The 16,114-nt window shown below is 41.0% G+C and overlaps 1 protein-coding gene and 1 long non-coding RNA gene across 2 annotated transcripts in view; both read right to left on the reverse strand.

Moving 5' to 3' along the window:
• Nucleotides 1-429: 429 nt before the first annotated feature.
• LOC124277987 lies at nucleotides 430-9,651 on the reverse strand. Its single transcript, XR_006898950.1, has 3 exons — nucleotides 9,558-9,651; nucleotides 668-764; nucleotides 430-456 (listed from the first exon to the last, which is right to left on the reverse strand). It is a non-coding gene; the product is annotated as an uncharacterized LOC124277987 (long non-coding RNA).
• A 4,792-nt stretch (nucleotides 9,652-14,443) lies between these two features.
• The window catches only part of LOC124277911 (scaffold attachment factor B2-like), a 30,055-nt gene continuing 28,384 nt past the window's right edge, over nucleotides 14,444-16,114 (reverse strand). The window contains exon 21 of the mRNA XM_046713637.1: nucleotides 14,444-14,568. Coding sequence (XP_046569593.1) covers nucleotides 14,444-14,568 — 125 coding nt within the window. The remainder of the gene's footprint in view (nucleotides 14,569-16,114) is intronic.

A 16,114-nucleotide genomic window follows, 5' to 3' on the forward strand; every position in this document is an offset into this window, starting at 1 on the left:
ATAAGGCTCGGTTCCCCACATGGGTACAATGTGTGAAGTCCATTTCTGGTGTCCCCTGCCGTGATATTGCTAGAATGTTGCTAAAAGTGGTGTAAAACCCAACTCACTCACTCACTCTGGTTCTCATACAGTATTAATGACACTTTGTAAGGTCGGATGAGGTTCTTTTACCATTATTATGGGTATATACATTGTTCATTCTTTACTAAAGACCACAGAGCATGGTTTCAACACATGTCTTCAAAAATGCTTCACTTTGATTTGCTAATTGGGGCTAAGACTACAGATGCTTTTTAAATGTACCAGGTTGAAATTTAACATAGTATCTTAGCAGTCAAACTGAGGGACAAATCTAAGTATTTGCCAGAACATAGTGATTTAGAGGAAACTTACAATTTATGATGGAGGATAATAACTTAATTATACTTGCCTCTCTCTTTGGTTTTCCATTCATTCCTGCAATAACAAAAACAGGCACACTTTGACCATTCTGGATGCTTGATAGTCCCAGTTAACATGAATAGCTCTCATCAATGTTATTATCAAAGAGTGAATGTTTGGACAGCACATGGATTGGCAACGAAGCATATTCATATATCTCCTAGTGATATCAATGATATTACAAAGTCCTGCATTAAGACCAAGATCTGATCATTGATGCACTTACTTGCTCTTCTGGAACTCTTTATTTCATCTATAGTTTGGGGGGATGTTGTGTCTGCAAAAATGTATTCATCTACGATGTGCCCCTCATCTTCTAATGCCTGTAATAGAAAGCAAATAATTAAACATTCAGACTAAATACTTTAATATTCATGTAAATACACACATCCATGTAGCCCCTTTACGTTATGACCATTTTGTTGGCCATTGCCATTTAAGACTAGTGACCTACTCCTTGTTTCTTACCATCCTAAAACTATATACAATGTACTGAGAGAATCAAATAAAGGAACACAGGAAAATTCAAGTGTTCCTTAAATATTTTCCTGTTTTCATCACCAGCTTTGAATAGCGCTGTGGGAGGAAATCTGAGAATAAATTAAGGAACACTGCCATGAAGTGGTGTTCCTTTACTTGTTTCCTTCAGTATACATGTATAAAACTGGCTGCAATATCTACGGTATTTTCTTGAATACAGTGCACACCCATCCCAGGGATGCAGTACTTGAAGACAAACGATTTTGCAAGTATAATGCTGTGTTATACCATATTGTATCACTTCAGATGAAACAACAGTAGATAGCTTGGTGAATGAGTGAGTGAGTCAATGAAAATATGAAAATTGAGATAAAACATCAAAAGACAGCAAGACATGTTTTACCGTATTAAAGGTATATCTTGTGTGCTAGACATTGTATTATTTGTAGAGATAAAGATCACTGTTGCTATATATAAACTAGAGGAGCTAAACCACAGCCAATGACTCCCGGAAACCATCCCAAAATACTTTCTACATTGAAATATTTGATTGTTATATCAAACAAGTGTCTTTGTACAGCTTTTGTTGGATGGGATTGTGGCGCTGCTATCACTTACCCAGTAAAGTGTTAATAATGTGACAATCACTTGAATCAGGGATACTCTACAACAGGGATAGGTCACTCGCTTGCTTTCTTTACCATTTGTACTAATTAACGTGTGCCTCGTCATGCTCCAACGCACACAGTGACTTGGTTCGGTCCCAGCGCAACTTTGGCTGCGTTTAACAGTACTTCAGCCAGTGTATTGTATAGGTCGGAATTTTACAATGAATGAATGAATGAATTAAGAGCAAGAATTTTATGTGAATGAATGAAAGAAATTAAGAAAAAGAACATATGTGAATGAATGAAAGAATAAATGATACACCACGGCCATCCCTCCCCAAACATGTTAAAGAACGCAAAACTATCGGTAGAACACATGTTAACATCAGCTGTCCTTTTTCAAAAAATTTACTTTGAGACATTTTTTTACATTAGTAACTAATTCAGATATCTTATTGCATGTGTGGAAAGACATGGGCATTGACAGAATGTTAACTGACACTGTCACAGACCCCTCAAGAACAGAAAGTTTAGAACTATCACAAAGCCTTGCAAACACCTTTCCAGTTTTGTCAAATACTAAGATCAACAAGAAAGAAAGAAGTTTTAGAACTATAACACTCAAGCATCACAAGCACCAATGGCGTATCAGAACAGATCAGCGATATGTCATATTTTTCACACACCTCAAAGACACACTAACAAAAAAAATAATTAAAACTATCACTATTACTTGCAAAAAACTTTCACCTGATGGTATACTCCCCTCATAAAAATTAAAGGTGTATGTGAAAGATGTTTTAGAACAATAACTAGAAACACTCAAACAATGCCTGTAGTATTTCAATGGCAGATCGGCGATATGTCATATTTTTCACACACCTCAAAGACACACTAACAATTTTTTTTAAATTATAAAACTATTACTATTACTTGCAAACACCTTTCACCTGATGCTATATTCCCCTCATAAAAATTGAAGGTGTATGTGAAAGATGTTTTAGAACAATAACTAGAAACACTCAAACAATGCCTGTAGTATTTCAATGGCAGATCGGCGATATGTCCTATTTTTCACACACCTCCAACACACCCTAACAAAAATGTTTTAGTTATAAAAATATCACTATTACTTGCAAACACCTTTTAACTAAAGGTATATTTCCCTTCTAAAAATTAAACGAATATGTGAAAGAAGTTTTTAGCGATATAATTTAGTCTTTCTTCGCTGTGTACTGAGAATTGAAGCCAGTGAACTACAACATGCCCACTTGAAACCTTACTACAAAGCTACTGTACTTATACTGACACTAATAACAAGTATTTGACTTAAAATGAAGTGACAGAATAGGTAACTTATCTTCTACATGTAGGTTTCAGTTGTCACAACACTCAGCGTATGTAATCAGCTGTTGAAAATAAACCGCGCTCAATCTTAAAAACTACGCTGCCGCCATATTGGCTGCACTGGTCACGTGACGAGCCGAGGCATAGCTTAGGAGCTTTCCGAGGAGTGACCACTCCCCCTTATAGAGTCTCCCTGCTTGAATGAACAATATGCCAGACGATGTTCTTTGACGCCATTCTATTTAAGGCCCGTAACTCCAATTCCCAGAACACAAGCGACGTTATAATAAAGAGTTGTCTACCTTAGACTATTAAAATATTTAGTTCAGAAATCTATATGAAATAGGGTAAATATCTCTACTACACAGGATATTGTTCATTGGGGTGGATATTGATAACTGAATGACATTTTATGCTTTTGGTAGTAATTACGATATTTGTATTTGGTTTTAATTTATTTCCTGTAGCAGGAACCAGGAGCCCATACTGAATATGTACGCCTAAACCGAACCAGGAGCCCCTATAGAATATGCAAACCTTAACAAACAAGGAGCCCCTATAGAATATGCAAACCTTAACAAACAAGGAGCCCCTATAGAATATGAAACCCTTAACGAACCAGGAGCCCCTATAGAATATGCAAACCTTAACAAACAAGGAGCCCCTATAGAATATAAAACCCTTAACGGACAAGGAGCCCCTATATCCCGGTATCAGGGGTTTTCGACGATGTAAGACAAAAACGTATTTTTTATCTGTAATATGATGTGAAGTTTTAATTTTACTAACCTTGGGTGATAAAGGATATATTCATCTATTTCACACAAAAATATCAAGTGTTTCCTACAAAAATAAGGTTGATGACATCGTGTCGGCGAAACTGTTGCCGTTCGCCACATCCGTGGATTTGTATGGGTTTTCGACGATGAGCCATACTTTGGCTCCGCACTGCGAGGGAGTGTTGTGATAACGTGGCTTTCTGTTTAAATATTGCCTGTCACCAGCAGACGAGTGATCTTACTGAATTTTCGCTTGCTATTTTTTTTGTTATAAAGGCAATTGATTTTGCATCTGAAGTGGTATGAACGATCTCGGGTAAATAATATTGATGTTTGTTTGCTTTTTTAAACAACTTAACTCCCGGTTTTCAATTGTCAATAAAACTTCTCACGACAGAGACTGGGCATCCGCCCTGCCGATGAAATTGCTTGTGCTAACCGATCGCGCACGTACTCCCCCTATATAGCGCCAGCAATGCAATCGTCTAAAACAACAGAACGTCGAATTCAGCTCGCTTTGGGATGGAATATGAAACCCTTAACAAACAAGGAGCCCCTACAGAATAAGCAACCCTTAACAAACAAGGAGCCCCTATAGAATAAGCAACCCTTAACGAACAAGGAACCCCTATAGAATATGCAACCCTTAACAAACAAGGAGCCCCTATAGAATTTGCAACCCTCAACAAACAAGGGGCCCCTATAGAATATGAAACCCTTAACAAGAACAAGGAGCCCCTATATAGAATATGAAACCCTTAACGAACAAGGAGCCCCTATAGAATATGCAAATGCAACCCTTAACAAACAAGGGCCCCCTAGAATATGCAGAATATGCAACCCTTAACAAACAAGGAGCCCCTATAGAATATGCAACCCTTAACAAACAAGGAGCCCCTATAGAATAAGCAACCCTTAACAAACAAGGAGCCCCTACAGAATAAGCAACCCTTAACAAACAAGGAGCCCCTATAGAATATGCAACCAACCCTTAACAAACAAGGAGCCCCTATAGAATATGCAACCCTTAACAAACAAGGAGCCCCTATAGAATATGCAACCCCCTAACAAACAAGGAGCCCCTATAGAATATGCAACCCCTTAACAAACAAGGAGCCCCTATAGAATATGCAACCCGTGACGAACCAGGAGCCCCTATAGAATATGCAACCCTTAACAAACAAGGAGCCCCTATAGAATATGAAACCCTTAACAAACAAGGAGCCCCTATAGAATATGCAACCCTTAACAAACAAGGAGCCCCTACAGAATAAGCAACCCTTAACAAACAAGGAGCCCCTATAGAATATGCAACTATGCAACCCTTAACAAACAAGGAGCCCCTATAGAATATGCAACCCGTAACGAACGAGGAGCCCCTATAGAATATGCAACCCTTAACAAACAAGGAGCCCCCATAGAATATGAAACCCTTAACAAACCAGGACCCCTATAGAATATGAAACCCTGAACAAACAAGGAGCCCCTCCTTAACAAACAAGGAGCCCCTATAGAATATGCAACACTTAACAAACAAGGAGCCCCTATAGAATTTGCAACCCTCAACAAACAAGGAGCCCCTATAGAATATGAAACCCGTAACGAACAAGGAGCCCCTATAAAATATGCAACCATTAACGAACCAGGAGCCCCTATAGAATATGCAACCCTTAACGAACCAGGAGCCCATATAGAATATGAAACCCTCAACAAACAAGGGGCCCCTATAGAATATGCAACCCTTAACAAACAAGGAGCCCCTATAGAATATGCAAGCCTTAACGAACAAGGAGCCCCTATAGAATATGCAACACTTAACAAACAAGGAGCCCCTATAGAATTTGCAACCCTCAACAAACAAGGGGCCCCTATAGAATATGAAACCCTTAACGAACAAGGAGCCCCTATAGAATATGCAACCCGTAACGAACCAGGAGCCCCTATAGAATATGCAACACGTAACGAACCAGGAGCCCCTATAGAATATGCAACCCTTAACAAACAAGGAGCCCCTATAGAATATGCAATCCTTAACGAACAAGGAGCCCCTATAAAATATGCAACCCTTAACGAACAACTAGCCCCTATAGAATATGCAACCCTTAACGAACCAGGAGCCCTATAAAATATGAAACCCTTAACAAACAAGGAGCCCCTATAGAATATGAAACCTTTAACGAACCAGGAGCCCCTATAGAATATGAAACCCTTAACGAACCAGAAGCCCCTATAGAATATGCAACCCTTAACGAAATAGGAGCCCCTATAGAAAATGCAACCCTTAACGAACCAGGAGCCCTATAAACTATGCAAGCCTTAACGAATCAGGAGCCCCTATAGAACACGAAACCCTTAATACGAACCAGGGCCCATATAGAATATGCAACCCTTAACGAACCAGGAGCCCACTATAGAATATGCAACCCTTAACGAACCAGGACCCTAGACTAACAACTAGTCTCTGAAATGAACATATTTTACTGAAAAAAGTTCATAGTAAACAAAATATATATAACGAAAAGGAGCCCTGAGACTTTCTTCATTTTCCTGAAGCTGAGGAAATCTAGACTTGCCACATTTTCTAGACTTGTGAGGGCTTTCTTGGATATATTTGCTTCAGGGTCTGTACGAGAGACTACAGGACCCCTAGAGAATATGAAACCCTTAACGAACAAGGAGCCCCTATAGAATATGCAAGCCTTAACGAACAAGGAACCCCTATAGAATATGCAAACCTTAACAAACAAGGAGCCCCTATAGAATATAAAACCCTTAACGAATAAGGAGCCCCTATATCCCGGTATCAGGGGTTTTCGAGGATGTAAGACAAAAACGTATTTTTTATCTGTAATATGATGTGAAGTTTTAATTTTACTAACCTTGGGTGATAAAGGATATATTCATCTATTTCACACAAAAATATCAAGTGTTTCCTACAAAAATAAGGTTGATGACATCGTGTCGGCGAAACTGTTGCCGTTCGCCACATCCGTGGATTTGTATGGGTGTTCGACGATGAGCCATACTTTGGCTCCGCACTGCGAGGGAGTGTTGTGATAACGTGGCTTTCTATTCAAATATTGCCTGTCACCAGCAGACGAGTGATCTTACTGAATTTTCGCTTGCTATTTTTTTTGTTATAAAGGCAATTGATTTTGCATCTGAAGTGGTATGAACGATCTCGGGTAAAAAATATTGATGTTTGTTTGCTTTTTTAAACAACTTAACTCCCGGTTTTCAATTGTCAATAAAACTTCTCACGACAGAGACTGGGCATCCGCCCTGCCGATGAAATTGCTTGTGCTAACCGATCGCGCACGTACTCCCCCTATATAGCGCCAGCAATGCAATCGTCTAAAACAACAGAACGTCGAATTCAGCTCGCTTTGGGATGGAATATGAAACCCTTAACAAACAAGGAGCCCCTATAGAATATGCAACACTTAACAAACAAGGAGCCCCTATAGAATATGAAACCCTTAACAAACAAGGAGCCCCTATAGAATATGCAACCCTCAACAAACAAGGGGCCCCTATAGAATATGAAACCCTTAACGAACCAGGAGCCCCTACAGAATATGAAACCCTTAACAAACAAGGAGCCCCTATAGAATATGCAACACTTAACAAACAAGGAGCCCCTATAGAATATACAACCCTCAACAAACAAGGGGCCCCTATAGAATATGAAACCCTTAACGAACAAGGAGCCCCTATAGAATATGCAACCCGTAACGAACAAGGAGCCCCTATAGAATATGCAACACGTAACGAACCAGGAGCCCCTATAGAATATGCAACCCTTAACAAACAAGGGGCCCCTATAGAATATGCAACCTTTAACAAACAAGGAGCCCCTATAGAATATGCAACCCTTAACGAACCAGGAGCCCTATAAAATATGAAACCCTTAACGAACCTGGAGCCCCTATAGAATATGAAACCTTTAACGAACCAGGAGCCCCTATAGAATATGCAACCCTTAACCAACCAGGAGCCCCTATAGAATATGCAACCCTTAACGAAATAGGAGCCCCTATAGAAAATGCAACCCTTAACGAACCAGGAGCCCTATAAACTATGCAGCCCTTAACGAATCAGGAGCCCCTATAGAACACGAAACCCTTAATACGAACCAGGAGCCCATATAGAATATGCAACCCTTAACGAACCAGGAGCCCACTATAGAATATGCAACCCTTAACGAACCAGGACCCCTAGACTAACAACTAGTCTCTGAAATGAACATATTTTACTGAAAAAAGTTCATAGTAAACAAAATATATATAATGAAAAGGAGCCCTGAGACTTTCTTCATTTTCCTGAAGCTGAGGAAATCTAGACTTGCCACATTTTCTAGACTTGTGTGGGCTTTCTTGGATATATTTGCTTCAGGGCCTGTACGAGAAACTACAGGACCCCTAGAGAATATGAAACCCTTAACGAACCAGGAGCCCATATAGAGTATGCACGCCCTAACCGAACCAGGATCTGTAGCCCTATAGAATGTACACGCCTCTATTGAATGTGCACACCCCTAACCAAACCTGGAGCACAAGCCCTCGTGTCTTTGCAAGGATTAAAGATGAAAACAAAAGCAATTTTAGATTGGAAATGGTTCACACTACAATAAATCATGATACTGGAACGTAAATTAGGAACAAAACACTAATATCTAAATTAAATTTAAACCACCAACCATAAATTACCTATTGAAACAGGACGCTGGGAAAATATTCCCTCAAATAAACGATCTTGTCCATCATGTCCCAAATCGGAGATGAATTTCATTATTTATTTCAATGTACTAAAGTTACTGCTTCCAGAAATACGTATTTAAAGCATTATTTTGTAACTATTATAAAATGTCAACCGTATTTGAGACTCATAATATAGAGCGATTGCGAAACCTATGTACATGTAAATATCTTTCCATCATAATGTCTGTCAATATGACATGATTATTTAACAATACATAATTGCTGGATTTTTATCAAGCCATAGTCTCAAATGTGATATATTTCTTAAGTATTTGTAAACATAGGGTAATAAAGTTGATTGACTGATATAAAAGTTGATATAGAATATGCACGCCCTAACAGAACCTGGAAACCCTATTGAATATACACGCCCCTAACCTAACCATAACCCGTAGCCCCCTATAGAATATGCACGCCCCTAATCTAACCATAACCCGTAGCCCCCCCCATAGAATACGCATGCCCCTAACCTAACCATAACCCGTAGCCCCTATAAAATATGCACGCCCCTAACCTAACCCGTAGCCCCCTATAGAATATGCACGCCCCTAACCGAACCCAGGAGTGTCTACAGAATATACCCGCCCCCAACCCTACCATAACCCGTAGCCCCTATGTTATTGGCATGCCCTAATCGAACAAAGAGATGCTATTAAATATGTACACCCCTCAACTAACAATTTCCCGTAGACCCTATAGAATACCCTTACGCTATCCCTTTATCCTGTGGGCGAACAGTTTCCATCGTTACTCTATAGCTTTGTGCAGTGCAGTGAAAATAGTGGCGAACACATGTCAAACCAGTCAAAATTATAACCTGTAATAAGTCAATTTTGATTCCGCGAAGAAAACGCCAATCCATAGTTCAATAGTTAAAATTTGGGAGTTTGGTTTCCCTTCAAAGATAATTAAAGAACAGTACAAACGTAAAATGAACACCTCTCAACCATCGAGCGTGTCTATCAACTAGGCTACGGAAAATGTCTCAGCACACCAATATTCTTAAGAAGTGGGAAAACCTCTCGTCATATAATAACGCGAGAGTCTGGCATTCAGTCCAGGCAGGACTCTGTTTAGTTTGTGGAAGAAACTTTGTCAGACACCGACTCCTGCTCCCGCAAACAATCATAAAAAGGGCATACCTTTGCAAGCCTTTCGTACAATACGGCCTTTATCCCAGACTTGTCCAGACGACGTAGCTCTAACTCCTGGCGTAAATCTGCAACACGCAGTTCTGTAAGCTTCTTATCTGCGTGTGACGCCATGTCGTACAACAGCGGAATGAAACCGATATGCCCGGATGTAGCAGGTGCCCTTAATAATCAAAAAATTTTTAAGATAGGTTAATATCTGAATACAAATGTAACAAATTTTTCTCAAGTCACGCTTGATTCTGACAAAGCCCAAAGTGCATAAATATTGATTGTTTAGTAGAAATTGTGCCATGTGTTACCACAGTAGGCGCAGATGGAGATATTTTAGGGGAAAAGTATGGACGTGAAACTTCTGTTACATGAAGACCACGTCGTTTCAGGCTATGTTCTTACTCCCTCAGCTACGAAGCAGATAGCCATAAATGCACATGTGAAAACGCTAAAATTGATATGATAAGAAAGGTGGACACTTAACAAGGATAGCCAGTGGTTAATTATTAATTGGCACTGGTGATGACAATGGACAACAGAAGTCAGGAGCATACGTACAGTGCTGAAAGGGGAGAAAACACCGGGAGCGCAAAATTAATGACAGGGACCGTTCATAATCTATGGCTGTGTGTGTGTGTCTTTGTGTGATGATGATTTTTATGGAGAAAGATGTACAATGTGAGTGACCCCCTCAAAAATGTACGTAAAAAGTAATCCATAAATCTTCCCATGTGTGTATCAGTTCTAATAAAATGCCATTCAAAGACATCAGAAAGGTATGTTCAGAGTTCAGTATGTTTGATTTCGTTGGCGCTTTGCTCTGTCATGTATGCTATGATATATGTATACCAAAACCAAAACAACCCCATACCCTCCCACTGTGTGGCAACGAACAGGCAACTATACGTGTTTGGTGATCAAATCAGAGACCCAGCCCCATGTTCTATAAGTGTATTTCTACGAAAGGACGAGGCGCATAAACACTGACTATGGCCAGGGAGACTATATAAGGGTTGTAGAGTATCCCTGCTATGGCCAACAAAACGTTTGTTTGTTTGTTGTTTATAGCCGCACTCAGCAATATTCCAGCTATATGGAGGCTGTTTGTAAATAATCGAGTCTGGACCAGACAATCCAGTGATCAGCAGCATGAGCATCGGCCTGCTCAATTGGGAACCGATGACGTGTCAACAAAGTCAGCGAGCCTGACCACCCGATCCCGTTAGTCGCCTTTTACGACAAGGATGGGTTACTGAAGATCAATATTCTAACCCGGACCTTCACGGGTATAACAAGTTTTGACCTATACTGCAGCCATACTACTTGCCATACCTGTATTGCTTATTTCCACAAAGTTGAAATGCACCTTCCTGTCTTGGCTGACTGGAATGTTTTCCTTGTGGGCTGTCCACCCCCACCTGTGTGGAGCAAGGAATATGAGAAGTATATCACATCGTGACGCAGTAGCCACCATTGTATTGACGGGTCAGATGATGGAGGCTGGGTAAGACCATCTAATTCTACATGTCTGTGTTCATACAGGCTGTCGTGATGTAACTGTAGCTTCCCTCCGATGGTTACATCTTTGAGTGGTGTGAGTGTACCAAGATTTGACATGTACCAAGGACGTGATCTGTTTGGTTGATCGTTTGCATTTAGAAGCCTTATACTCTTACTCAAAGTGTCTATCATCTGGAGGCGCTTAGAATCATTACTCTTCCTTCCAGCATCTTCTGGATACTTGTGATGCCTTTGTCTGGTTGAAATTTTGTCCATACATTGACAATATACTGAAAGGGCACTTGCTCTTACTTTCGGGTGACCACGTGATAGAGGGCTCACATCGAATTCCCGCGTTATGGTATGAGAAGACGCGGTTCAGTAGAAGTATGTGTTTTTAAGCATCTTCAATATGAAAGCCTAAACATAAATTGATCTACTTTATGTGTTTTTACACCTACTGGCAAACAAAGATAAGTTGGAACGGCACAGAGAACACGTTTACGAGAAGTAGGCGGTGCACGGCAATGAGCAAACCCATTCGGTTTGTGAAAGGTAGAGCAGGTGTAGGCTAGTGCACGTGCATTACATGACAATGAAATTGATTCCGCGCGCAGCTGCACACACCTTGCTCATAACTCTCACGTCGGTGTAATAAGTCGCACTACACTTGATCGCAAACAACCTGGGGCCCCTTCGCTAACAATGGCAAGCGCCAGTGGGCGGCACTCATACATGCTAATATGGGTCAGTTGTCAGGTCGGTGCTCAACTGATCCTTGTTTGCCAGTAACAGTCAGCAAAGTTTCAAGAATCCCTTATTTAATGTGTTTGCACCATAAGTAAATTGGGTGTATATAGAGAATCTCACCCGATCGTCTTTTGATATCAAATGTATCACCACGAGTTGATAAAGTTACAAATGTTGATATATTTGATATCAGAAGACACGAGGGTGAGATTCTATTTATCATAAAAAATCACTCTTCATTTTTTATCAAAGAAAAATGTACATCTTTGAACACGGTTCTGCCATTAGACTTATAGTGCCAGGATGTCATAGCGTTGTGACGTCATCAAGTTCATGACGTCATAGCATAGTCAGGGCTTCGTACAAAATCTCAAAATGATATCTCCTAGGAGATAGATCGTTTGATCTCACACAAGCAATATCTCCTGTTGAACACAGTTTTAGGTAATAAATAGAGGATATTATATATGAGTGCCCATGTCATACTATGTTTACGACACGACACGCATGCCTAAAGTTTGGTATTTCCCGAGGGAGTGATATGGGCACTCATATAGGATTCTGTTTAATACCGAAGTCGTCAAATTGAGGAAAATAAACCCAAATCTACTGTCAAACATAGGCTGGCTACCCGTCGTCGCCGCATGTAGAACGCAACGTCGCAGAAGAAACGTGACGTCATAGCATTGTTCATGACGTCACGTCGTCATGACAAAGTGATATTTTGCCCTAGGGCATCGTATGAAAATTATGAACCCAGAGATGTTCGCCCTTGTAGGTAATAAAGCAGCTTTCAGCATCATTCCATCATGGCTGGGGAGTGAGGACACAGGTCTCACCCATTGTACTCATGTAGCAGTTCAGACGTAGGACTCTGGTGTCATGGCTGAGCCCTTTACCATCAGGCTTTACCACAGCCCTGTGAAGTGAGGTTACGATATTGTTTTAAGCTGCAACCTGTAAACAATCAAATGTGAACAGGCAAACATAAATATAATGTATGAGTATTTATCCCCGCCTGAATCCAAAAGCATTATTAACCTTTGATCCAAACAGGCGATCATACCCTGGGGGCGTGGTGGGCGAGCTGGCTAAGGCGCCAGGCGAGTGATCCAGTGGGCATGAGGTGCCGGGATCGAGCCCTCCTGTGACCGGGTGTAAAAACCTTGGAGTCAACTTTGTGTGCAGACTCTTTCAGTGTTGTCACAACCCCTAGTGTACAGTACACAACCCTGTGCATTTAAAAGAACCCACGAATCCGTTGGTATATGGCCAGATGGTGACCACATGAATACGTCCAGACACCTCGTTGCGGGTACAGCAATGTGCAGTAAACTTGGACAAAGTACTGTGACTATGTGTCCCAGTCCACCCAGCTGTGAATTGGTACCTCCTAAGGATGCGAAAGACGCAATAACTCGGTGCGCCTTGTGGCAACAAGAGCTCCCCAGGGAGTTGAGATTGATAAGATGTGCTGTTGAGACTGACATCCAATGATCGAGGGAAAAAATACCAGCGCCTGGAGCATGCACCAATGCGTGGATATGTGCGCTATAAAAATATCCAATAATAATAATACCCTACAATACGGGAATGCACATGCAAAACACGTGCTTCGCACAGTATCACAAAAGCTGTGGTTTGCATGTTCACGTGCTGCGAAAGAGCTATACACATTTTGGTATAAATCTTATAATTGCAGTATGTGCACTAAAGTTTTCTGAACTGATTTTAAAGATGACAATGATGAAAATGAACTTGTCCCGATATGACAAAATGGAGAAAATACATGATAGTAAGTGACTGACATGCATTGCACAGGGATGCCCTGTCGCAACATCGGGGCTAACTTGGAATAGAAATGACACGATTATTGTGAGGATACACGTGGCCACCAGTCAAGTCAAGGATCGCAAGAAACATGGAAGACCAATGACCGTGACTGACGACGGAGTCATCTGTCAAGACGCAATTCCTTGACCCAAGCCACCAGTATCGTCTAGAGTAGGCTGCAGACTGATGGTGAGAGGTTAGTTCTATCAGACGTCCCTTCTTCAGACATTGGCACAGGCAGGAACTTCTGGCGTGGTGCTGGCTTCGAGAACACAGAAACTTGAAGACATGGCGTAGGGTTATGGACGACCCGTTAAGGAGACGTCGTAACGAGGCATATCACCAACCGAAACCTTTGGTGGCAACTCGGTGATGGCACGACTGCAAATAGCATTTCATTGCAACACCTGTGACGCTCTAATTCCCTCGTTATTATCCAGGAAGTACTGGATACCACTGCCGTGTCAGATTTCGATAAGCATCACTTTGTCAGTCATGATATTCATAGAGACAACGCTGGACCTCATCGTTTTCGAGCCGTCATCGTCCATTTGCAAAACAAAGCCAGCGAAAGACTACCAAGACCCGTAGGGCCCCCGGTTAGAATTGATCTTCAGGAACCCATGCTTATCTTAAGTGGCGACTAACGTCAGGCTCGCTGACTTGGTTGACACGTCATCATATCGATGCTCATGATGCTGATCACTGAATTGTCTGGTCAAGACTCCACTATTTACTGACCGGCACCTTATAGCTGGAATAATAATGAGTACAACATACACAATTCTATGGGGTTATCGCTAGTTATCTTCCCGTTCAAACTCAAGGCACTCCTTGAGGAATTGCATCGGATTCCATGCGGAGCATTTGACTGCCAGGATGAGAACGCCAGATGTTATCCCTGCGGGAGAGGCTACGGCAGGTGCTGATGTCAAAAGTAGTGGTTTAAACAATCATAATAAACACAACATAAGAACTGAGAACTGAACTTAGAATGGGAAAGGAGTCATGATGACCATACTTTCCAGCATTGTTGATGTTCACTTGTTTTGTGTATTCTGGCAGACTGCAAGTAAATTGTTACCTAATATCAATTTTCTTTGTTTTAATCAGAGTAAAATGTTAGAGTTGCCATCTTAATACGCTGGATTTGATTTCAAGGCATATGCAATATAGTGAGTGAGTGAATATAGTTTTACGCCACTTTTTAGCAATATTCCTGCAACATCACAGTAGCAGAAAACCCCAGTAATGGGCTTACAAAACTGTACCCATGTTGGGAATCGAACCCATTCCTTCGAAGAGCGATTGCTTTAACCACTAGGCTACCCCACTGCCTCATTTTAATACAATATAAAACATGTGGGTGTTGCTTGAATAATGTTCATGTGTATATTTCTAAATGTCATTGTGTATTAATAGCTTTTGGCGGGAGATGTGCAAAATTACATGATCTGGACTACCAGTTGCCATATTAGTTGAAGCAACAGTGAGTGGGCAAGATCGCTGATATTGGACTGTGGGTTCGAATCCTGGATAAGACTCAACCCCTTGTACTTATAACTGTAACTATAATCTAAGTAACACTTAACCCCTTTCTAAATGACATTGTGTTTTCATACCTTCAAAGAGAAGAAAGCAACGAACTGTTAACATTTCAATTCTCCCGAACAGACAAGCAGCACGATATTGGGGTCACTTTCTGCCCTGGAATCTGAGCCTTAGTTGTCAGCTTGTGTGAACATGCCACGTGGATGTCATTAACTCAAGTGAAACCAAATTCATCATAATCACAGCTGTCAGTGTATTCCCAGAGTGGCCTCTTTGTCTTACTTAATAACCAAAAAGAGGGTCCACTCCGGGACAACTCGTTAACGGTGTCAACGCAGTTGTCAAAGCAGAGTTTATCTGCTACTGAGTAGAAGGTGACTGCTGATGCTTCAGAGTACAAAGTGTGAATCTGGTTACCATTAACGGCTTGTGTAATAACTTATCTTTAATATTAATGTTAGTGGCTGGTCTGATTTCTCAGTTTGTCGAGGAGGAAGTTTGTGTAATATTTTTCTTCATCTATTTTGTGTGTGTTTATCCTTTCTTGTAGTTTTGCTATAAGTAGACTTCTGGGTGAATGTTAGTCATATCAGGCATGGCTCTAAAGGAAGGGATTGTACCTGATAGGCAAAATGAACTTGATATTTTGATGGAGGGTTTTAGGTACAAGAATGACTGAGTTTAGTTTTACGCCGCTTTTAGCAATATTCCAGCAATATCACGGCGGGGGACACCAGAAATGGGCTGAACACATTGTGCCCATGTGGGGAATCGAACCCGGGTCTTCGGCGTGACGAGCCAACGCTTTAACCACTAGGCTACCCCACCGCCCCTTAGGTACAAGAAGCAAAACAAGAATGGTACAGTGGCATGGCATTGACCTCAGACAGGTTGTCTGGCAACTATTACTGATGCTGATG

Source organism: Haliotis rubra, unplaced genomic scaffold (assembly GCF_003918875.1).
Source record: "Haliotis rubra isolate DU_JTF1 unplaced genomic scaffold, ASM391887v1 Scf23, whole genome shotgun sequence".
NCBI lineage: Eukaryota > Metazoa > Mollusca > Gastropoda > Lepetellida > Haliotidae > Haliotis > Haliotis rubra.